The sequence below is a fragment of the Salvelinus alpinus genome, chromosome 14 (assembly GCF_045679555.1).
Source record: "Salvelinus alpinus chromosome 14, SLU_Salpinus.1, whole genome shotgun sequence".
In the NCBI taxonomy this organism is placed as follows: domain Eukaryota; kingdom Metazoa; phylum Chordata; class Actinopteri; order Salmoniformes; family Salmonidae; genus Salvelinus; species Salvelinus alpinus.
In genome coordinates, this window is record NC_092099.1 from 56,750,215 (window position 1) to 56,773,140 (window position 22,926).

General features: G+C 44.2%; 1 protein-coding gene across 4 annotated transcripts in view; it reads left to right on the forward strand.

Annotated features, from left to right (window-relative positions):
• Positions 1-22,926, forward strand: part of dip2a (disco-interacting protein 2 homolog A) — a 275,105-nt gene that overhangs the window by 195,924 nt on the left and 56,255 nt on the right. For 3 of the 4 annotated variants that reach the window (XM_071341937.1, XM_071341940.1, XM_071341939.1), the window contains 2 exons: positions 2,376-2,485; positions 14,008-14,088. In XM_071341937.1, coding sequence (XP_071198038.1) covers positions 2,376-2,485; positions 14,008-14,088 — 191 coding nt within the window. The remainder of the gene's footprint in view (positions 1-2,375; positions 2,486-14,007; positions 14,089-22,926) is intronic. The other variant, XM_071341938.1, reaches the window with a different exon arrangement.

Here is a 22,926-nt window from a genome sequence, read left to right on the forward strand (position 1 = left end):
CAGAACCTACTGTTAGAACTATATAATGTTCAGAACCTACTGTTAGAACTATATACTGTTCAGAACCTACTGTTAGAACTATATACTGTTCAGAACCTGCAATTCGAACTATATACTGTTAGAACTATATACTGTTCAGAACCTACTGTTAGAACTATATACTGTTCAGAACCTACTGATAGAACTATATACTGTTCAGAACCTACTGATAGAACTATATACTGTTCAGAACCTACTGTTAGAATTATATACTGTTCAGAACCTACTGTTAGAATTATATACTGTTCAGAACCTGCAATTAGAACTATACACTGTTAGAACTATATACTGTTGAGAACCTGCTTTTAGAACTATATACTGTTGAGAACCTACTGTTAGAACTATATACTGTTCAGAACCTGCAATTAGAACTATACACTGTTAGAACTATATACTGTTGAGAACCTGCTGTTAGAACTATATACTGTTGAGAACCTACTGTTCAGAACTATATACTGTTCAGAACCTGCTGTTAGAACTATATACTGTTAGAACTATATACTGTTAGATCTATATACTGTTAGAACTATATACTGTTCAGAACCTACTGTTAGAACTATATAATGTTCAGAACCTACTGTTAGAACTATATAATGTTCAGAACCTACTGTTAGAACTATATACTGTTCAGAACCTACTGTTAGAACTATATACTGTTCAGAACCTGCAATTCGAACTATATACTGTTAGAACTATATACTGTTCAGAACCTACTGTTAAAACTATATACTGTTCAGAACCTACTGATAGAACTATATACTGTTCAGAACCTACTGTTAGAACTATATACTGTTCAGAACATACTGTTAGAACTATATACTGTTCAGAACCTACTGATAAAACGATATACTGTTCAGAACCTACTGTTAGAACTATATACTGTTCAGAACCTACTGTTAGAACTATATACTGTTCAGAACCTACTGTTAGAACTATATACTGTTCAGAACATACTGTTAGAACTATATACTGTTATAACCTACTGTTAGAACTATATACTGTTATAACCTACTGTTAGAACTATATACTGTTGAGAACCTACTGTTAGAACTATATACTGTTCAGAACCTACTGTTAAAACTATATACTGTTCAGAACCTACTGTTAGAACTATATACTGTTAGAACTATATACTGTTAGAACTATATACTGTTAGAACTATATACTGTTAGAACTATATACTGTTAGAACTATATACTGTTAGAACCTACTGTTAGAACCTACTGTTAGAACCTACTGTTAGAACTATATACTGTTAGAACCTACTGTTAGAACTATATACTGTTAGAACTATATACTGTTAGAACTATATACTGTTAGAACTATATACTGTTAGAACTATATACTGTTAGAACTATATACTGTTAGAACCTACTGTTAGAACTATATACTGTTAGAACTATATACTGTTAGAACCTACTGTTTGAACTATATACTGTTAGAACTATATACTGTTAGAACTATATACTGTTAGAACTACATACTGTTAGAACTACATACTGTTAGAACTACATACTGTACAGAACCTACTGTTAGAACTATTTACTATTCAGATCCTACTGTTAGAACTGTATACTGTTAGAACCTACTGTTAGAACTGTATACTGTTCAGAACCTACTGTTAGAACTGTATACTGTTCAGAACCTACTGTTAGAACTGTATACTGTTCAGAACCTACTGTTAGAACTATATACTGTTCAGAACCTACTGTTAAAACTATGTACTGTTCAGAACCTACTGTTAGAACTATATACTGTTCAGAACCTACTGTTAGAACTATATACTGTTCAGAACCTACTGTTAGAACTATATACTGTTCAGAACCTACTGTTAGAACTATTTACTGTTCAGAACCTACTTTTAGAACTATATACTGTTGAGAACCTACTGTTAGAACTATATACTGTTCAGAACCTACTGTTAGAACTATATACTGTTCAGAACCTACTGTTAGAACTATATACTTTTGAGAACTATATACTGTTCAGAACCTACTGTTCAGAACCTACTTTTAGAACTATATACTGTTCAGAACCTACTGTTAGAACTATATACTGTTCAGAACCTACTGTTAGAACTATATACTGTTCAGAACCTACTGTTAGAACTATATACTGTTCAGAACCTACTGTTAGAACTATATACTGTTCAGAACCTATATACTGTTCAGAACCTACTGTTAGAACTATATACTGTTCAGAACCTATATACTGTTCAACATCTATTCAGGAGGAAACAAATATCAACATTCTGATGTTGATGAACAGAGGTGGTGGTGGTGGTGAGGATGATGATTGTGATGATGATTGTGGTGATGATGATGTGTGTTGGACAGAGGTGGGTCCTGCCTCTATGATCGTGGGGAACCTGGTAGCAGGGAAGAGGATTGCTCAGGCCTGTGGGAGAGACGTGGCTCAACTAGAGGACAATGACCAGGCACGTAAGGTACAGATCATCCCTCCTCACCTATCACCTTTCACCTGGACACACAGAGACATGTAAGGTACAGACCATTCCTCTTCACCTATCACCTGGTCACACAGGTAACTGCTGTTCTGTCTGTATACTGAGTATCTCCTAGTTCTGTCTGTATTCTGAGGATCTCCTGGTTCTGTCTGTATACTGAGGATCTCATGGTTCTGTCTGTATACTGAGGATCTCCTAGTTCTGTCTGTATACTGAGGATCTCCTAGTTCTGTCTGTATACTGAGGATCTCCTGGTTCTGTCTGTCTGTATACTGAGGATCTCCTGGTTCTGTCTGTCTGTATACTGAGGATCTCCTGGTTCTGTCTGTATACTGAGGATCTCCTAGTTCTGTCTGTATACTGAGGATCTCCTAGTTCTGTCTGTATACTGAGGATCTCCTGGTTCTGTCTGTCTGTATACTGAGGATCTCCTGGTTCTGTCTGTCTGTATACTGAGGATATCATGGTTCTGTCTGTATACTGAGGATCTCCTGGTTCTGTCTGTATACTGAGGATCTCCTGGTTCTGTCTGTATACTGAGGATCTCCTAGTTTTGTCTGTCTGTATACTGAGTATCTCCTGGGTCTGTCTGTATACTGAGGATATCCTGGTTCCGTCTGTCTGTATACTGAGGATCTCCTGGTTCTGTCTGTCTACTGAGGATCTCCTGGTTCCGTCTGTCTGTATACTGAATATCTCCTGGTTCCGTCTGTATACTGAGGATCTCCTAGTTCTGTCTGTATACTGAGGATATCCTAGTTCTGTCTGTATACTGAGTATCTCCTGGTTCTGTCTGTCTGTATACTGAGGATCTCCTGGTTCTGTCTGTCTGTATACTGAGGAGCTCCTGGTTCTGTCTGTCTGTATACTGAGGATCTCCTGGTTCTGTCTGTCTGTATACTGAGTTTCTCCTGGTTCTGTCTGTGTATACTGAGGATCTCCTGGTTCCGTCTCTCTGTATATTGAGGATCTCCTGGTTCTGTCTGTATACTGAGGTTCTCCTGGTTCAGTCTGTATACTGAGGTTCTCCTGGTTCAGTCTGTATACTGAGGATATCCTGGTTCAGTCTGTATACTGAGGATATCCTGGTTCTGTCTGTCTGTATACTGAGGATATCCTGGTTCTGTCTGTCTGTATACTGAGGATATCCTGGTTCTGTCTGTCTGTATACTGAGTATCTCCTGGTTCTGTCTGTCTACTGAGGATCTCCTGGTTCCGTCTGTCTGTATACTGAGGATCTCCTGGTTCTGTCTGTATACTGAGGATCTCCTAGTTCTGTCTGTATACTGAGGATCTCCTAGTTCTGTCTGTATACTGAGGATCTCCTGGTTCTGTCTGTATACTGAGGATCTCCTGGTTCTATCTGTATACTGAGGATCTCCTAGTTCTGTCTGTATACAGAGGATCTCCTAGTTCTGTCTGTATACTGAGGATCTCCTAGTTCTATCTGTATACTGAGGATCTCCTGGTTCTGTCTGTCTGTATACTGAGGATCTCCTGGTTCTGTCTGTCTGTATACTGAGGATATCATGGTTCTGTCTGTATACTGAGGATATCATGGTTCTGTCTGTATACTGAGGATATCATGGTTCTGTCTGTATACTGAGTATCTCCTGGTTCTGTCTGTCTGTATACTGAGGATATCCTGGTTCCGTCTGTCTGTATACTGAGTGTCTCCTGGTTCTGTCTGTCTGTATACTGAGGATCTCCTGGTTCTGTCTGTCTGTATACTGAGGATCTCCTGGTTCCGTCTGTCTGTATATTGAGGATCTCCTGGTTCTGTCTGTATACTGAGGTTCTCCTGGTTCAGTCTGTATACTGAGGTTCTCCTGGTTCAGTCTGTATACTGAGGATCTTCTGGTTCTGTCTGTCTGTATACTGAGGTTCTCCTGGTTCAGTCTGTATACTGAGGATCTCCTGGTTCTGTCTGTCTGTATACTGAGGATCTCCTGGTTCTGTCTGTCTGTATACTGAGGATCTCCTGGTTCTGTCTGTCTGTATACTGAGGATATCCTGGTTCTGTCTGTCTGTATACTGAGGATATCCTGGTTCCGTCTGTCTGTATACTGAGGATCTCCTGGTTCCGTCTGTATACTGAGGATCTCCTAGTTCTGTCTGTATACTGAGGATCTCCTAGTTCTGTCTGTTAACTGAGGATATCATGGTTCTGTCTGTCTGTATACTGAGGATCTCCTAGTTCTGTCTGTATACTGAGGATCTCCTGGTTCTGTCTGTATACTGAGGATCCTCTGGTTCTGTCTGTATACTGAGGATCTCCTGGTTCTGTCTGTATACTGAGGATCTCCTGGTTCTGTCTGTCTACTGAGGATCTCCTGGTTCTGTCTGTCTGTATACTGAGGATCTCCTGGTTCTGTCTGTATACTGAGGATCTCCTGGTTCTGTCTGTCTGTATACTGAGGATCTCCTGGTTCTGTCTGTCTGTATACTGAGGATCTCCTGGTTCTGTCTGTCTGTATACTGAGTATCTCCTGGTTCTGTCTGTCTGTATACTGAGTATCTCCTGGTTCTGTCTGTCTGTATACTGAGTATCTCCTGGTTCTGTCTGTATACTGAGTATTTTCTGGTTCTGTCTGTATACTGAGTTTCTCCTGGTTCTGTCTGTCTGTATACTGAGCTACTCCTGGTTCTGTCTGTATACTGAGCTACTCCTGGTTCTGTCTGTATACTGAATATATCCTGGTTCTCTCTGTCTGTATACTGAGCATCTCCTGGTTCTGTCTGTATACTAAGTTTCTCCTGGTTCTGTCTGTATACTGAGTTTCTCCTGGTTCTGTCTGTCTGTATACTGAGTTTCTCCTGGTTCTGTCTGTATACTGAGGATCTCCTGGTTCTGTCTGTCTGTATACTGAGGATCTCCTGGTTCTTTCTGTCTGTCTACTGAGGAACTCCTGGTTACTGTCTGTCTGTATACTGAGTTTATCCTGGTTCTGTCTGTATACTGAGTATCTCGTGGGTCTGTCTGTATTCTGAGTATTTCCTGGTTTCTGTCTGTCTGTATACTGAGGATCTCCTGGTTCTGTCTGTCTGTATACTGAGGATCTCCTGGTTTCTGTCTGTCTGTATACTGAGTTTCTCCTGGTTCTGTCTGTCTGTATACTGAGTATATCCTGGTTCTGTCTGTCTGTATACTGAGTATCTCCTGGTTTCTGTCTGTATACTGAGTTTCTCCTGGTTCTGTCTGTATACTGAGTATCTCGTGGGTCTGTCTGTATTCTGAGTATTTCCTGGTTTCTGTCTGTCTGTATACTGAGGATCTCCTGGTTCTGTCTGTCTGTATACTGAGTATCTCCTGGTTTCTGTCTGTCTGTATACTGAGTTTCTCCTGGTTCTGTCTGTATACTGAGTATCTCGTGGGTCTGTCTGTATTCTGAGTATCTCCTGGTTTCTGTCTGTCTGTATACTGAGTTTCTCCTGGTTCTGTCTGTCTGTATACTGAGTATATCCTGGTTCTGTCTGTCTGTATACTGAGTATCTCCTGGTTTCTGTCTGTCTGTATACTGAGTTTCTCCTGGTTCTGTCTGTATACTGAGTATCTCGTGGGTCTGTCTGTATTCTGAGTATCTCCTGGTTTCTGTCTGTCTGTATACTGAGGATATCATGGTTCTGTCTGTATACTGAGGATCTCCTGGTTCTGTCTGTATACTGAGGATATCCTGGTTCCGTCTGTATACTGAGGATCTCCTAGTTTTGTCTGTCTGTATACTGAGTATCTCCTGGGTCTGTCTGTATACTGAGGATATCCTGGTTCCGTCTGTCTGTATACTGAGGATATCATGGTTCTGTCTGTATACTGAGGATATCCTGGTTCCGTCTGTATACTGAGGATCTCCTAGTTTTGTCTGTCTGTATACTGAGTATCTCCTGGGTCTGTCTGTATACTGAGGATATCCTGGTTCCGTCTGTCTGTATACTGAGGATATCCTGGTTCTGTCTGTCTACTGAGGATCTCCTGGTTCTGTCTGTCTACTGAGGATCTCCTGGTTCCGTCTGTCTGTATACTGAGGATCTCCTGGTTCCGTCTGTATACTGAGGATCTCCTAGTTCTGTCTGTATACTGAGGATATCCTGGTTCAGTCTGTATACTGAGGATATCCTGGTTCTGTCTGTCTGTATACTGAGGATCTCCTAGTTCTGTCTGTATACTGAGGATCTCCTGGTTCTGTCTGTCTGTATACTGAGGATCTCCTGGTTCTGTCTGTCTGTATACTGAGGATCTCCTGGTTCTGTCTGTATACTGAGGATCTCCTAGTTCTGTCTGTATACTGAGGATCTCCTAGTTCTGTCTGTATACTGAGGATCTCCTGGTTCTGTCTGTCTGTATACTGAGGATCTCCTGGTTCTGTCTGTCTGTATACTGAGGATATCATGGTTCTGTCTGTATACTGAGGATCTCCTGGTTCTGTCTGTATACTGAGGATCTCCTGGTTCTGTCTGTATACTGAGGATCTCCTAGTTTTGTCTGTCTGTATACTGAGTATCTCCTGGGTCTGTCTGTATACTGAGGATATCCTGGTTCCGTCTGTCTGTATACTGAGGATCTCCTGGTTCTGTCTGTCTACTGAGGATCTCCTGGTTCCGTCTGTCTGTATACTGAATATCTCCTGGTTCCGTCTGTATACTGAGGATCTCCTAGTTCTGTCTGTATACTGAGGATATCCTAGTTCTGTCTGTATACTGAGTATCTCCTGGTTCTGTCTGTCTGTATACTGAGGATCTCCTGGTTCTGTCTGTCTGTATACTGAGGAGCTCCTGGTTCTGTCTGTCTGTATACTGAGGATCTCCTGGTTCTGTCTGTCTGTATACTGAGTTTCTCCTGGTTCTGTCTGTGTATACTGAGGATCTCCTGGTTCCGTCTCTCTGTATATTGAGGATCTCCTGGTTCTGTCTGTATACTGAGGTTCTCCTGGTTCAGTCTGTATACTGAGGTTCTCCTGGTTCAGTCTGTATAATGAGGATATCCTGGTTCAGTCTGTATACTGAGGATATCCTGGTTCTGTCTGTCTGTATACTGAGGATATCCTGGTTCTGTCTGTCTGTATACTGAGGATATCCTGGTTCTGTCTGTCTGTATACTGAGTATCTCCTGGTTCTGTCTGTCTACTGAGGATCTCCTGGTTCCGTCTGTCTGTATACTGAGGATCTCCTGGTTCTGTCTGTATACTGAGGATCTCCTAGTTCTGTCTGTATACTGAGGATCTCCTAGTTCTGTCTGTATACTGAGGATCTCCTGGTTCTGTCTGTATACTGAGGATCTCCTGGTTCTATCTGTATACTGAGGATCTCCTAGTTCTGTCTGTATACAGAGGATCTCCTAGTTCTGTCTGTATACTGAGGATCTCCTAGTTCTATCTGTATACTGAGGATCTCCTGGTTCTGTCTGTCTGTATACTGAGGATCTCCTGGTTCTGTCTGTCTGTATACTGAGGATATCATGGTTCTGTCTGTATACTGAGGATATCATGGTTCTGTCTGTATACTGAGGATATCATGGTTCTGTCTGTATACTGAGTATCTCCTGGTTCTGTCTGTCTGTATACTGAGGATATCCTGGTTCCGTCTGTCTGTATACTGAGTGTCTCCTGGTTCTGTCTGTCTGTATACTGAGGATCTCCTGGTTCTGTCTGTCTGTATACTGAGGATCTCCTGGTTCCGTCTGTCTGTATATTGAGGATCTCCTGGTTCTGTCTGTATACTGAGGTTCTCCTGGTTCAGTCTGTATACTGAGGTTCTCCTGGTTCAGTCTGTATACTGAGGATCTTCTGGTTCTGTCTGTCTGTATACTGAGGTTCTCCTGGTTCAGTCTGTATACTGAGGATCTCCTGGTTCTGTCTGTCTGTATACTGAGGATCTCCTGGTTCTGTCTGTCTGTATACTGAGGATCTCCTGGTTCTGTCTGTCTGTATACTGAGGATATCCTGGTTCTGTCTGTCTGTATACTGAGGATATCCTGGTTCCGTCTGTCTGTATACTGAGGATCTCCTGGTTCCGTCTGTATACTGAGGATCTCCTAGTTCTGTCTGTATACTGAGGATCTCCTAGTTCTGTCTGTTAACTGAGGATATCATGGTTCTGTCTGTCTGTATACTGAGGATCTCCTAGTTCTGTCTGTATACTGAGGATCTCCTGGTTCTGTCTGTATACTGAGGATCCTCTGGTTCTGTCTGTATACTGAGGATCTCCTGGTTCTGTCTGTATACTGAGGATCTCCTGGTTCTGTCTGTATACTGAGGATCTCCTGGTTCTGTCTGTCTACTGAGGATCTCCTGGTTCTGTCTGTCTGTATACTGAGGATCTCCTGGTTCTGTCTGTATACTGAGGATCTCCTGGTTCTGTCTGTCTGTATACTGAGGATCTCCTGGTTCTGTCTGTCTGTATACTGAGTATCTCCTGGTTCTGTCTGTCTGTATACTGAGTATCTCCTGGTTCTGTCTGTCTGTATACTGAGTATCTCCTGGTTCTGTCTGTATACTGAGTATTTTCTGGTTCTGTCTGTATACTGAGTTTCTCCTGGTTCTGTCTGTCTGTATACTGAGCTACTCCTGGTTCTGTCTGTATACTGAGCTACTCCTGGTTCTGTCTGTATACTGAATATATCCTGGTTCTCTCTGTCTGTATACTGAGCATCTCCTGGTTCTGTCTGTATACTAAGTTTCTCCTGGTTCTGTCTGTATACTGAGTTTCTCCTGGTTCTGTCTGTCTGTATACTGAGTTTCTCCTGGTTCTGTCTGTATACTGAGGATCTCCTGGTTCTGTCTGTCTGTATACTGAGGATCTCCTGGTTCTTTCTGTCTGTCTACTGAGGAACTCCTGGTTACTGTCTGTCTGTATACTGAGTTTATCCTGGTTCTGTCTGTATACTGAGTATCTCGTGGGTCTGTCTGTATTCTGAGTATTTCCTGGTTTCTGTCTGTCTGTATACTGAGGATCTCCTGGTTCTGTCTGTCTGTATACTGAGGATCTCCTGGTTTCTGTCTGTCTGTATACTGAGTTTCTCCTGGTTCTGTCTGTCTGTATACTGAGTATATCCTGGTTCTGTCTGTCTGTATACTGAGTATCTCCTGGTTTCTGTCTGTATACTGAGTTTCTCCTGGTTCTGTCTGTATACTGAGTATCTCGTGGGTCTGTCTGTATTCTGAGTATTTCCTGGTTTCTGTCTGTCTGTATACTGAGGATCTCCTGGTTCTGTCTGTCTGTATACTGAGTATCTCCTGGTTTCTGTCTGTCTGTATACTGAGTTTCTCCTGGTTCTGTCTGTATACTGAGTATCTCGTGGGTCTGTCTGTATTCTGAGTATCTCCTGGTTTCTGTCTGTCTGTATACTGAGTTTCTCCTGGTTCTGTCTGTCTGTATACTGAGTATATCCTGGTTCTGTCTGTCTGTATACTGAGTATCTCCTGGTTTCTGTCTGTCTGTATACTGAGTTTCTCCTGGTTCTGTCTGTATACTGAGTATCTCGTGGGTCTGTCTGTATTCTGAGTATCTCCTGGTTTCTGTCTGTCTGTATACTGAGGATATCATGGTTCTGTCTGTATACTGAGGATCTCCTGGTTCTGTCTGTATACTGAGGATATCCTGGTTCCGTCTGTATACTGAGGATCTCCTAGTTTTGTCTGTCTGTATACTGAGTATCTCCTGGGTCTGTCTGTATACTGAGGATATCCTGGTTCCGTCTGTCTGTATACTGAGGATATCATGGTTCTGTCTGTATACTGAGGATATCCTGGTTCCGTCTGTATACTGAGGATCTCCTAGTTTTGTCTGTCTGTATACTGAGTATCTCCTGGGTCTGTCTGTATACTGAGGATATCCTGGTTCCGTCTGTCTGTATACTGAGGATATCCTGGTTCTGTCTGTCTACTGAGGATCTCCTGGTTCTGTCTGTCTACTGAGGATCTCCTGGTTCCGTCTGTCTGTATACTGAGGATCTCCTGGTTCCGTCTGTATACTGAGGATCTCCTAGTTCTGTCTGTATACTGAGGATATCCTGGTTCAGTCTGTATACTGAGGATATCCTGGTTCTGTCTGTCTGTATACTGAGGATATCCTGGTTCTGTCTGTCTGTATACTGAGTTTCTCCTGGTTCTGTCTGTGTATACTGAGGATCTCCTGGTTCCGTCTCTCTGTATATTGAGGTTCTCCTGGTTCAGTCTGTATACTGAGGTTCTCCTGGTTCAGTCTGTATACTGAGGATATCCTGGTTCAGTCTGTATACTGAGGATATCCTGGTTCTGTCTGTCTGTATACTGAGGATATCCTGGTTCTGTCTGTCTGTATACTGAGTATCTCCTGGTTCTGTCTGTCTGTATACTGAGTATCTCCTGGTTCTGTCTGTCTACTGAGGATCTCCTGGTTCCGTCTGTCTGTATACTGAGGATTTCCTGGTTCCGTCTGTCTGTATACTGAGGATCTCCTGGTTCTGTCTGTATACTGAGGATCTCCTAGTTCTGTCTGTATACTGAGGATCTCCTGGTTCTGTCTGTATACTGAGGATCTCCTGGTTCTATCTGTATACTGAGGATCTCCTAGTTCTGTCTGTATACAGAGGATCTCCTAGTTCTGTCTGTATACTGAGGATCTCCTAGTTCTATCTGTATACTGAGGATCTCCTGGTTCTGTCTGTCTGTATACTGAGGATCTCCTGGTTCTGTCTGTCTGTATACTGAGGATATCATGGTTCTGTCTGTATACTGAGGATATCATGGTTCTGTCTGTATACTGAGGATATCATGGTTCTGTCTGTATACTGAGTATCTCCTGGTTCTGTCTGTCTGTATACTGAGGATATCCTGGTTCCGTCTGTCTGTATACTGAGTGTCTCCTGGTTCTGTCTGTCTGTATACTGAGAATCTCCTGGTTCTGTCTGTCTGTATACTGAGGATCTCCTGGTTCCGTCTGTCTGTATATTGAGGATCTCCTGGTTCTGTCTGTATACTGAGGTTCTCCTGGTTCAGTCTGTATACTGAGGTTCTCCTGGTTCAGTCTGTATACTGAGGATCTTCTGGTTCTGTCTGTCTGTATACTGAGGATCTCCTGGTTCTGTCTGTATACTGAGGATCTCCTGGTTCTGTCTGTATACTGAGGATCTCCTGGTTCTGTCTGTATACTGAGGATCTCCTGGTTCTGTCTGTCTGTATACTGAGGATCTCCTGGTTCCGTCTGTCTGTATACTGAGGATATCCTGGTTCCGTCTGTCTGTATACTGAGGATATCCTGGTTCCGTCTGTCTGTATACTGAGGATCTCCTGGTTCCGTCTGTATACTGAGGATCTCCTAGTTCTGTCTGTATACTGAGGATCTCCTAGTTCTGTCTGTATACTGAGGATATCATGGTTCTGTCTGTCTGTATACTGAGGATCTCCTAGTTCTGTCTGTATACTGAGGATCTCCTGGTTCTGTCTGTATACTGAGGATCTCCTGGTTCTGTCTGTATACTGAGGATCTCCTGGTTCTGTCTGTATACTGAGGATCTCCTGGTTCTGTCTGTATACTGAGGATCTCCTGGTTCTGTCTGTCTGTATACTGAGGATCTCCTGGTTCTGTCTGTCTGTATACTGAGGATCTCCTGGTTCTGTCTGTCTGTATACTGAGTATCTCCTGGTTCTGTCTGTCTGTATACTGAGTATCTCCTGGTTCTGTCTGTCTGTATACTGAGTATCTCCTGGTTCCGTCTGTCTGTATACTGAGGATCTCCTGGTTCCATCTGTCTGTATACTGAGGATCTCCTGGTTCTGTCTTTATACTGAGGATCTCCTGGTTCTGTCTGTCTGTCTGTATACTGAGGATCTCCTTGGTTCTGTCTGTCTGTATACTGAGTATCTCCTGGTTCTGTCTGTATACTGAGTTTCTCCTGGTTCTGTCTGTCTGTATACTGAGCTACTCGTGGTTCTGTCTGTATACTGAGCTACTCCTGGTTCTGTCTGTATACTGAATATATCCTGGTTCTCTCTGTCTGTATACTGAGTATCTCCTGGTTCTGTCTGTATACTAAGTTTCTCCTGGTTCTGTCTGTATACTGAGTTTCTCCTGGTTCTGTCTGTCTGTATACTGAGTATATCCTGGTGCTGTCTGTCTGTATACTGAGGATCTCCTGGTTCTTTCTGTCTGTCTACTGAGGATCTCCTGGTTCTGTCTGTCTGTATACTGAGTATCTCCTGGTTACTGTCTGTCTGTATACTGAGTTTCTCCTGGTTCTGTCTGTATACTGAGCATCTCGTGGGTCTGTCTGTATTCTGAGTATTTCCTGGTTTCTGTCTGTCTGTATACTGAGGATCTCCTGGTTCTGTCTGTCTGTATACTGAGTATCTCCTGGTTTCTGTCTGTCTGTATACTGAGTTTCTCCTGGTTCTGTCTGTATACTGAGTATCTCGTGGGTCTGTCTGTATTCTGAGTATTTCCTGGTTTCTGTCTGTCTGTATACTGAGTTTCTCCTGGTTCTGTCTGTCTGTATACTGAGTATATCCTGGTTCTGTCTGTCTGTATACTGAGTATCTCCTGGTTTCTGTCTGTATACTGAGTTTCTCCTGGTTCTGTCTGTATACTGAGTATCTCCTGGGTCTGTCTGTATTCTGAGTATCTCCTGGGTCTGTCTGTATACTGAGGATCTCCTGGTTCTGTCTGTCTGTATACTGAGTTTCTCCTGGTTTCTGTATGTCTGTATACTGAGTTTCTCCTGGTTCTGTCTGTATACTGAGTTTCTCCTGGTTCTGTCTGTATACTGAGGATCTCCTGGTTCTGTCTGTATACTGAGGATCTCCTGGGTCTGTCTGTATTCTGAGTATCTCCTGGTTTCTGTCTGTCTGTATACTGAGTATCTCCTGGGTCTGTCTGTATTCTGAGTATCTCCTGGTTTCTGTCTGTCTGTATACTGAGTTTCTCCTGGTTCTGTCTGTATACTGAGTATCTCCTGGGTCTATCTGTATTCTGAGTATCTCCTGGGTCTGTCTGTATACTGAGTATCTCCTGGGTCTGTCTGTATACTGAGTATCTCCTGGGTCTGTCTGTATACTGAGTATCTCCTGGTTCTGTCTGTATACTGAGTTTCTCCTGGTTCTGTCTGTCTGTATACTGATTTTCTCCTGGTTCTGTCTGTCTGTATACTGAGAATCTCCTGGTTCTGTCTGTATACTGATTTTCTCCTGGTTCTGTCTGTCTGTATACTGAGAATCTCCTGGTTCTGTCTGTATACTGAGTATCTCCTGGGTCTGTCTGTATACTGAGTATCTCCTGGTTCTGTCTGTATACTGAGTTTCTCCTGGTTCTGTCTGTCTGTATACTGAGTTTCTCCTGGTTCTGTCTGTATACTGATTTTCTCCTGGTTCTGTCTGTCTGTATACTGAGAATCTCCTGGTTCTGTCTGTCTGTATACTGAGAATCTCCTGGTTCTGTCTGTCTGTATACTGGGGATCTCCTGGTTCTGTCTGTATACTGAGTATCTCCTGGGTCTGTCTGTATTCTGAGTATCTCCTGGTTGTCTCCAATAGTTCCTGTACATGCAGGATGTTCTCCAGTGGAGAGCCCAGGCCACACCTGACCATCCCCTGTTCCTGGTGCTCAATGCCAAGGTACCTGCTTTGTCTCTTCTCTGACACAGCCAACACTTACCATAGACAAACTGTCAATGTCTGACACGGCCAACACTTACCATAGGCAAACTGTCATTGTCTGCTCTGACACAGCCAACACTTACCATAGGCAAACTGTCAATGTCTGCTCTGACACAGCCAACACTTACCATAGGCAAACTGTCAATGTCTACTCTGACACAGCCAACACTTACCATAGGCAAACTGTCAATGTCTACTCTGACACAGCCAACACTTACCATAGACAAACTGTCATTGTCTGCTCTGACACAGCCAACACTTACCATAGACAAACTGTCAATGTCTACTCTGACACAGCCAACACTTACCATAGACAAACTGTCAATGTCTACTCTGACACAGCCAACACTTACCATAGACAAACTGTCAATGTCTGCTCTGACACAGCCAACACTTACCATAGACAAACTGTCAATGTCTACTCTGACACAGCCAACACTTACCATAGACAAACTGTCAATGTCTGACACGGCCAACACTTACCATAGGCAAACTGTCATTGTCTGCTCTGACACAGCCAACACTTACCATAGGCAAACTGTCAATGTCTGCTCTGACACAGCCAACACTTACCATAGACAAACTGTCAATGTCTGCTCTGACACAGCCAACACTTACCATAGGCAAACTGTCAATGTCTACTCTGACACAGCCAACACTTACCATAGGCAAACTGTCAATGTCTACTCTGACACAGCCAACACTTACCATAGACAAACTGTCATTGTCTGCTCTGACACAGCCAACACTTACCATAGACAAACTGTCAATGTCTACTCTGACACAGCCAACACTTACCATAGACAAACTGTCAATGTCTACTCTGACACAGCCAACACTTACCATAGACAAACTGTCAATGTCTGCTCTGACACAGCCAACACTTACCATAGGCAAACTGTCAATGTCTACTCTGACACAGCCAACACTTACCATAGGCAAACTGTCAATGTCTACTCTGACACAGCCAACACTTACCATAGGCAAACTGTCAATGTCTACTCTGACACAGCCAACACTTACCATAGGCAAACTGTCAATGTCTACTCTGACACAGCCAACACTTACCATAGACAAACTGTCAATGTCTGACACGGCCAACACTTACCATAGGCAAGCTGTCAATGTCTACTCTGACACAGCCAACACTTACCATAGACAAACTGTCAATGTCTGCTCTGACACAGCCAACACTTACCATAGACAAACTGTCAATGTCTGCTCTGACACAGCCAACACTTACCATAGGCAAACTGTCAATGTCTACTCTGACACAGCCAACACTTACCATAGACAAACTGTCATTGTCTGCTCTGACACAGCCAACACTTACCATAGACAAACTGTCAATGTCTACTCTGACACAGCCAACACTTACCATAGACAAACTGTCAATGTCTACTCTGACACAGCCAACACTTACCATAGACAAACTGTCAATGTCTGCTCTGACACAGCCAACACTTACCATAGGCAAACTGTCAATGTCTACTCTGACACAGCCAACACTTACCATAGGCAAACTGTCAATGTCTACTCTGACACAGCCAACACTTACCATAGGCAAACTGTCAATGTCTACTCTGACACAGCCAACACTTACCATAGGCAAACTGTCAATGTCTACTCTGACACAGCCAACACTTACCATAGACAAACTGTCATTGTCTGCTCTGACACAGCCAACACTTACCATAGGCAAACTGTCAATGTCTGCTCTGACACAGCCAACACTTACCATAGACAAACTGTCAATGTCTGCTCTGACACAGCCAACACTTACCATAGGCAAACTGTCAATGTCTACTCTGACACAGCCAACACTTACCATAGACAAACTGTCAATGTCTGACACGGCCAACACTTACCATAGGCAAGCTGTCAATGTCTACTCTGACACAGCCAACACTTACCATAGACAAACTGTCAATGTCTGCTCTGACACAGCCAACACTTACCATAGACAAACTGTCAATGTCTGCTCTGACACAGCCAACACTTACCATAGGCAAACTGTCAATGTCTACTCTGACACAGCCAACACTTACCATAGACAAACTGTCAATGTCTGCTCTGACACAGCCAACACTTACCATAGACAAACTGTCAATGTCTGCTCTGACACAGCCAACACTTACCATAGGCAAACTGTCAATGTCTGACACGGCCAACACTTACCATAGGCAAGCTGTCAATGTCTGCTCTGACACGGCCAACACTTACCATAGGCAAACTGTCAATGTCTGACACGGCCAACACTTACCATAGGCAAACTGTCAATGTCTGCTCTGAGACGGCCAACACTTACCATAGGCAAGCTGTCAATGTCTGCTCTGACACGGCCAACACTTACCATAGGCAAACTGTCAATGTCTGACACGGCCAACACTTACCATAGGCAAGCTGTCAATGTCTGCTCTGACACGGCCAACACTTACCATAGGCAAGCTGTCAATGTCTGCTCTGACACGGCCAACACTTACCATAGGCAAACTGTCAATGTCTGACACGGCCAACACTTACCATAGGCAAGCTGTCAATGTCTGCTCTGACACGGCCAACACTTACCATAGGCAAGCTGTCAATGTCTGCTCTGACACGGCCAACACTTACCATAGGCAAACTGTCAATGTCTGCTCTGACACGGCCAACACTTACCATAGGCAAACTGTCAATGTCTGCTCTGACACGGTCAATGTCTACTCTGACACGGCCAACACTTACCATAGGCAAACTGTCAATGTCTGCTCTGACACAGCCAACACTTACCATAGACAAACTGTCAATGTCTGCTCTGACACAGCCAACACTTACCATAGGCAAACTGTCAATGTCTACTCTGACACAGCCAACACTTACCATAGGCAAACTGTCAATGTCTGACACGGCCAACACTTACCATAGGCAAACTGTCAATGTCTACTCTGACACGGCCAACACTTACCATAGGCAAACTGTCAATGTCTACTCTGACACGGCCAACACTTACCATAGGCAAATTTTCAATGTCTACTCTGACACGGCCAACACTTACCATAGGCAAACTGTCAATGTCTACTCTGACACGGCCAACACTTACCATAGGCAAACTATCAATGTCTACTCTGACACGGCCAACACTTACCATAGGCAAACTGTCAATGTCTACTCTGACACGGCCAACACTTACCATAGGCAAACTGTCAATGTCTGACACGGCCAACACTTACCATAGACAAACTGTCAATGTCTGACACGGCCAACACTTACCATAGACAAACTGTCAATGTCTGCTCTGACACAGCCAACACTTACCATAGGCAAACTGTCAATGTCTGCTCTGACACGGCCAACACTTACCATAGGCAAACTGTCAATGTCTGACATGGCCAACACTTACCATAGACAAACTGTCAATGTCTGACACAGCCAACACTTACCATAGGCAAACTGTCAATGTCTGCTCTGACACGGCCAACACTTACCATAGGCAAACTGTCAATGTCTGACACGGCCAACACTTACCATAGGCAAACTGTCAATGTCTGACACGGCCAACACTTACCATAGGCAAGCTTTCAATGTCTGAGACGGCCAACACTTACCATAGGCAAACTGTCAATGTCTGCGCTGACACGGCCAACACTTACCATAGGCAAACTGTCAATGTCTGACACGGCCAACACTTACCATAGGCAAACTGTCAATGTCTGACACGGCCAACACTTACCATAGGCAAACTGTCAATGTCTGCTCTGACACGGCCAACACTTACCATAGACAAACTGTCAATGTCTGCTCTGAGACGGCCAACACTTACCATAGGCAAGCTGTCAATGTCTACTCTGACACAGCCAACACTTACCATAGGCAAGCTGTCAATGTCTACTCTGACAGAGCCAACACTTACCATAGGCAAACTGTCAATGTCTACTCTGACACGGCCAACACTTACCATAGGCAAACTGTCAATGTCTGACACGGCCAACACTTACCATAGACAAACTGTCAATGTCTGACACGGCCAACACTTACCATAGGCAAGCTGTCAATGTCTGACACGGCCAACACTTACCATAGGCAAGCTGTCAATGTCTACTCTGACACGGCCAACACTTACCATAAGCAAACTGTCAATGTCTGACACGGCCAACACTTACCATAGACAAACTGTCAATGTCTGCTCTGACACGGCCAACACTTACCATAGGCAAACTGTCAATGTCTGCTCTGACACAGCCAACACTTACCATAGGCAAACTGTCAATGTCTGACACGGCCAACACTTACCATAGGCAAACTGTCAATGTCTACTCTGACACGGCCAACACTTACCATAGGCAAACTGTCAATGTCTGCTCTGAGACGGCCAACACTTACCATAGGCAAACTGTCAATGTCTGACACGGCCAACACTTACCATAGGCAAACTGTCAATGTCTGTTCTGAGACGGCCAACACTTACCATAGGCAAACTGTCAATGTCTGACACGGCCAACATTTACCATAGGCAAACTGTCAATGTCTGACACAGCCAACACTTACCATAGGCAAACTGTCAATGTCTGCTCTGACACGGCCAACACTTACCATAGGCAAACTGTCAATGTCTGACACGGCCAACACTTACCATAGGCAAACTGTCAATGTCTGACACGGCCAACACTTACCATAGGCAAACTGTCAATGTCTGACACAGCCAACACTTACCATAGGCAAACTGTCAATGTCTGACACGGCAAACACTTACCATAGGCAAACTGTCAGTCTGCTCTGAGACGGCCAACACTTACCATAGGCAAACTGTCAATGTCTGCTCTGAGACGGCCAACACTTACCATAGGCAAACTGTGAATGTCTGCTCTGACACGGCCAACACTTACCATAGGAAAACTGTCAATGTCTGACACGGCCAACACTTACCATAGACAAACTGTCAATGTCTGCTCTGAGACGGCCAACACTTACCATAGACAAACTGTCAATGTCTACTCTGACACGGCCAACACTTACCATAGGCAAACTGTCAATGTCTACTCTGACACGGCCAACACTTACCATAGGCAAACTGTCAATGTCTGACACGGCCAACACTTACCATAGGCAAACTGTCAATGGCTGACACGGCCAACACTTACCATAGGCAAACTGTCAATGGCTGACACGGCCAACACTTACCATAGGCAAACTGTCAATGTCTGACACGGCCAACACTTACCATAGGCAAACTGTCAATGTCTGACACAGCCAACACTTACCATAGGCAAACTGTCAATGTCTGCTCTGACACGGCCAACACTTACCATAGGCAAACTGTCAATGTCTGACACGGCCAACACTTACCATAGGCAAACTGTCAATGTCTGACACAGCCAACACTTACCATAGGCAAACTGTCAATGTCTGACACGGCAAACACTTACCATAGGCAAACTGTCAGTCTGCTCTGAGACGGCCAACACTTACCATAGGCAAACTGTCAATGTCTGCTCTGAGACGGCCAACACTTACCATAGGCAAACTGTGAATGTCTGCTCTGACACGGCCAACACTTACCATAGGAAAACTGTCAATGTCTGACACGGCCAACACTTACCATAGGCAAACTGTCAATGTCTGCTCTGAGACAGCCAACACTTACCATAGACAAACTGTCCATGTCTACTCTGACACGGCCAACACTTACCATAGGCAAACTGTCAATGTCTACTCTGACACGGCCAACACTTACCATAGGCAAACTGTCAATGTCTGACACGGCCAACACTTACCATAGGCAAACTGTCAATGGCTGACACGGCCAACACTTACCATAGGCAAACTGTCAATGGCTGACACGGCCAACACTTACCATAGGCAAACTGTCAATGGCTGACACGGCCAACACTTACCATAGGCAAACTGTCAATGTCTGACACGGCCAACACTTACCATAGGCAAGCTGTCAATGTCTACTCTGACACAGCCAACACTTACCATAGGCAAACTGTCAATGTCTACTCTGACACGGCCAACACTTACCATAGGCAAACTGTCAATGTCTGACACGGCCAACACTTACCATAGACAAACTGTCAATGTCTGACACGGCCAACACTTACCATAGACAAACTGTCAATGTCTGACACGGCCAACACTTACCATAGGCAAGCTGTCAATGTCTACTCTGACACGGCCAACACTTACCATAAGCAAACTGTCAATGTCTGACACGGCCAACACTTACCATAGACAAACTGTCAATGTCTGCTCTGACACGGCCAACACTTACCATAGGCAAACTGTCAATGTCTGCTCTGACACAGCCAACACTTACCATAGGCAAACTGTCAATGTCTGACACGGCCAACACTTACCATAGGCAAACTGTCAATGTCTACTCTGACACGGCCAACACTTACCATAGGCAAACTGTCAATGTCTGCTCTGAGACGGCCAACACTTACCATAGGCAAACTGTCAATGTCTGACACGGCCAAAACTTACCATAGGCAAACTGTCAATGTCTGTTCTGAGACGGCCAACACTTACCATAGGCAAACTGTCAATGTCTGACACGGCCAACATTTACCATAGGCAAACTGTCAATGTCTGACACAGCCAACACTTACCATAGGCAAACTGTCAATGTCTGCTCTGACACGGCCAACACTTACCATAGGCAAACTGTCAATGTCTGACACGGCCAACACTTACCATAGGCAAACTGTCAATGTCTGACACGGCCAACACTTACCATAGGCAAACTGTCAATGTCTGACACAGCCAACACTTACCATAGGCAAACTGTCAATGTCTGCTCTGAGACGGCCAACACTTACCATAGACAAGCTGTCAATGTCTACTCTGACACGGCCAAAACTTACCATAGGCAAACTGTCAATGTCTGTTCTGAGACGGCCAACACTTACCATAGGCAAACTGTCAATGTCTGACACGGCCAACATTTACCATAGGCAAACTGTCAATGTCTGACACAGCCAACACTTACCATAGGCAAACTGTCAATGTCTGCTCTGACACGGCCAACACTTACCATAGGCAAACTGTCAATGTCTGACACGGCCAACACTTACCATAGGCAAACTGTCAATGTCTGACACGGCCAACACTTACCATAGGCAAACTGTCAATGTCTGACACAGCCAACACTTACCATAGGCAAACTGTCAATGTCTGACACGGCAAACACTTACCATAGGCAAACTGTCAGTCTGCTCTGAGACGGCCAACACTTACCATAGGCAAACTGTCAATGTCTGCTCTGAGACGGCCAACACTTACCATAGGCAAACTGTGAATGTCTGCTCTGACACGGCCAACACTTACCATAGGAAAACTGTCAATGTCTGACACGGCCAACACTTACCATAGGCAAACTGTCAATGTCTGCTCTGAGACGGCCAACACTTACCATAGACAAGCTGTCAATGTCTACTCTGACACGGCCAACACTTACCATAGGCAAACTGTCAATGTCTGACACGGCCAACACTTACCATAGGCAAACTGTCAATGGCTGACACGGCCAACACTTACCATAGGCAAACTGTCAATGGCTGACACGGCCAACACTTACCATAGGCAAACTGTCAATGTCTGACACGGCCAACACTTACCATAGGCAAACTGTCAATGTCTGACACGGCCAACACTTACCATAGGCAAACTGTCAATGTCTGCTCTGACACAGCCAACACTTACCATAGGCAAACTGTCAATGTCTGACACAGCCAACACTTACCATAGGCAAACTGTCAATGTCTGACACGGCCAACACTTACCATAGGCAAACTGTCAATGTCTGACACGGCCAACACTTACCATAGGCAAACTGTCAATGTCTGACACAGCCAACACTTACCATAGGCAAGCTGTCAATGTCTGCTCTGAGATGGCCAACACTTACCATAGGCAAGCTGTCAATGTCTGCTCTGACACGGCCAACACTTACCATAGGAAAACTGTCAATGTCTGACACGGCCAACACTTACCATAGACAAACTGTCAATGTCTGCTCTGACACGGCCAACACTTACCATAGGCAAACTGTCAATGTCTGCTCTGAGATGGCCAACACTTACCATAGGCAAGCTGTCAATGTCTGCTCTGACACGGCCAACACTTACCATAGGAAAACTGTCAATGTCTGACACGGCCAACACTTACCATAGACAAACTGTCAATGTCTACTCTGACACGGCCAACACTTACCATAGGCAAACTGTCAATGTCTACTCTGACACGGCCAACACTTACCATAGGCAAACTGTCAATGTCTACTCTGACACGGCCAACACTTACCATAGGCAAACTGTCAATGTCTGACACGGCCAACACTTACCATAGGCAAGCTGTCAATGTCTGCTCTGACACGGCCAACACTTACCATAGGCAAACTGTCAATGTCTGACACGGCCAACACTTACCATAGGCAAGCTGTCAATGTCTGCTCTGACACGGCCAACACTTACCATAGGCAAGCTGTCAATGTCTGCTCTGACACGGCCAACACTTACCATAGGCAAACTGTCAATGTCTGCTCTGACACGGCCAACACTTACCATAGGCAAACTGTCAATGTCTGCTCTGACACGGTCAATGTCTACTCTGACACGGCCAACACTTACCATAGGCAAACTGTCAATGTCTGCTCTGACACAGCCAACACTTACCATAGACAAACTGTCAATGTCTGCTCTGACACAGCCAACACTTACCATAGGCAAACTGTCAATGTCTACTCTGACACAGCCAACACTTACCATAGGCAAACTGTCAATGTCTGACACGGCCAACACTTACCATAGGCAAACT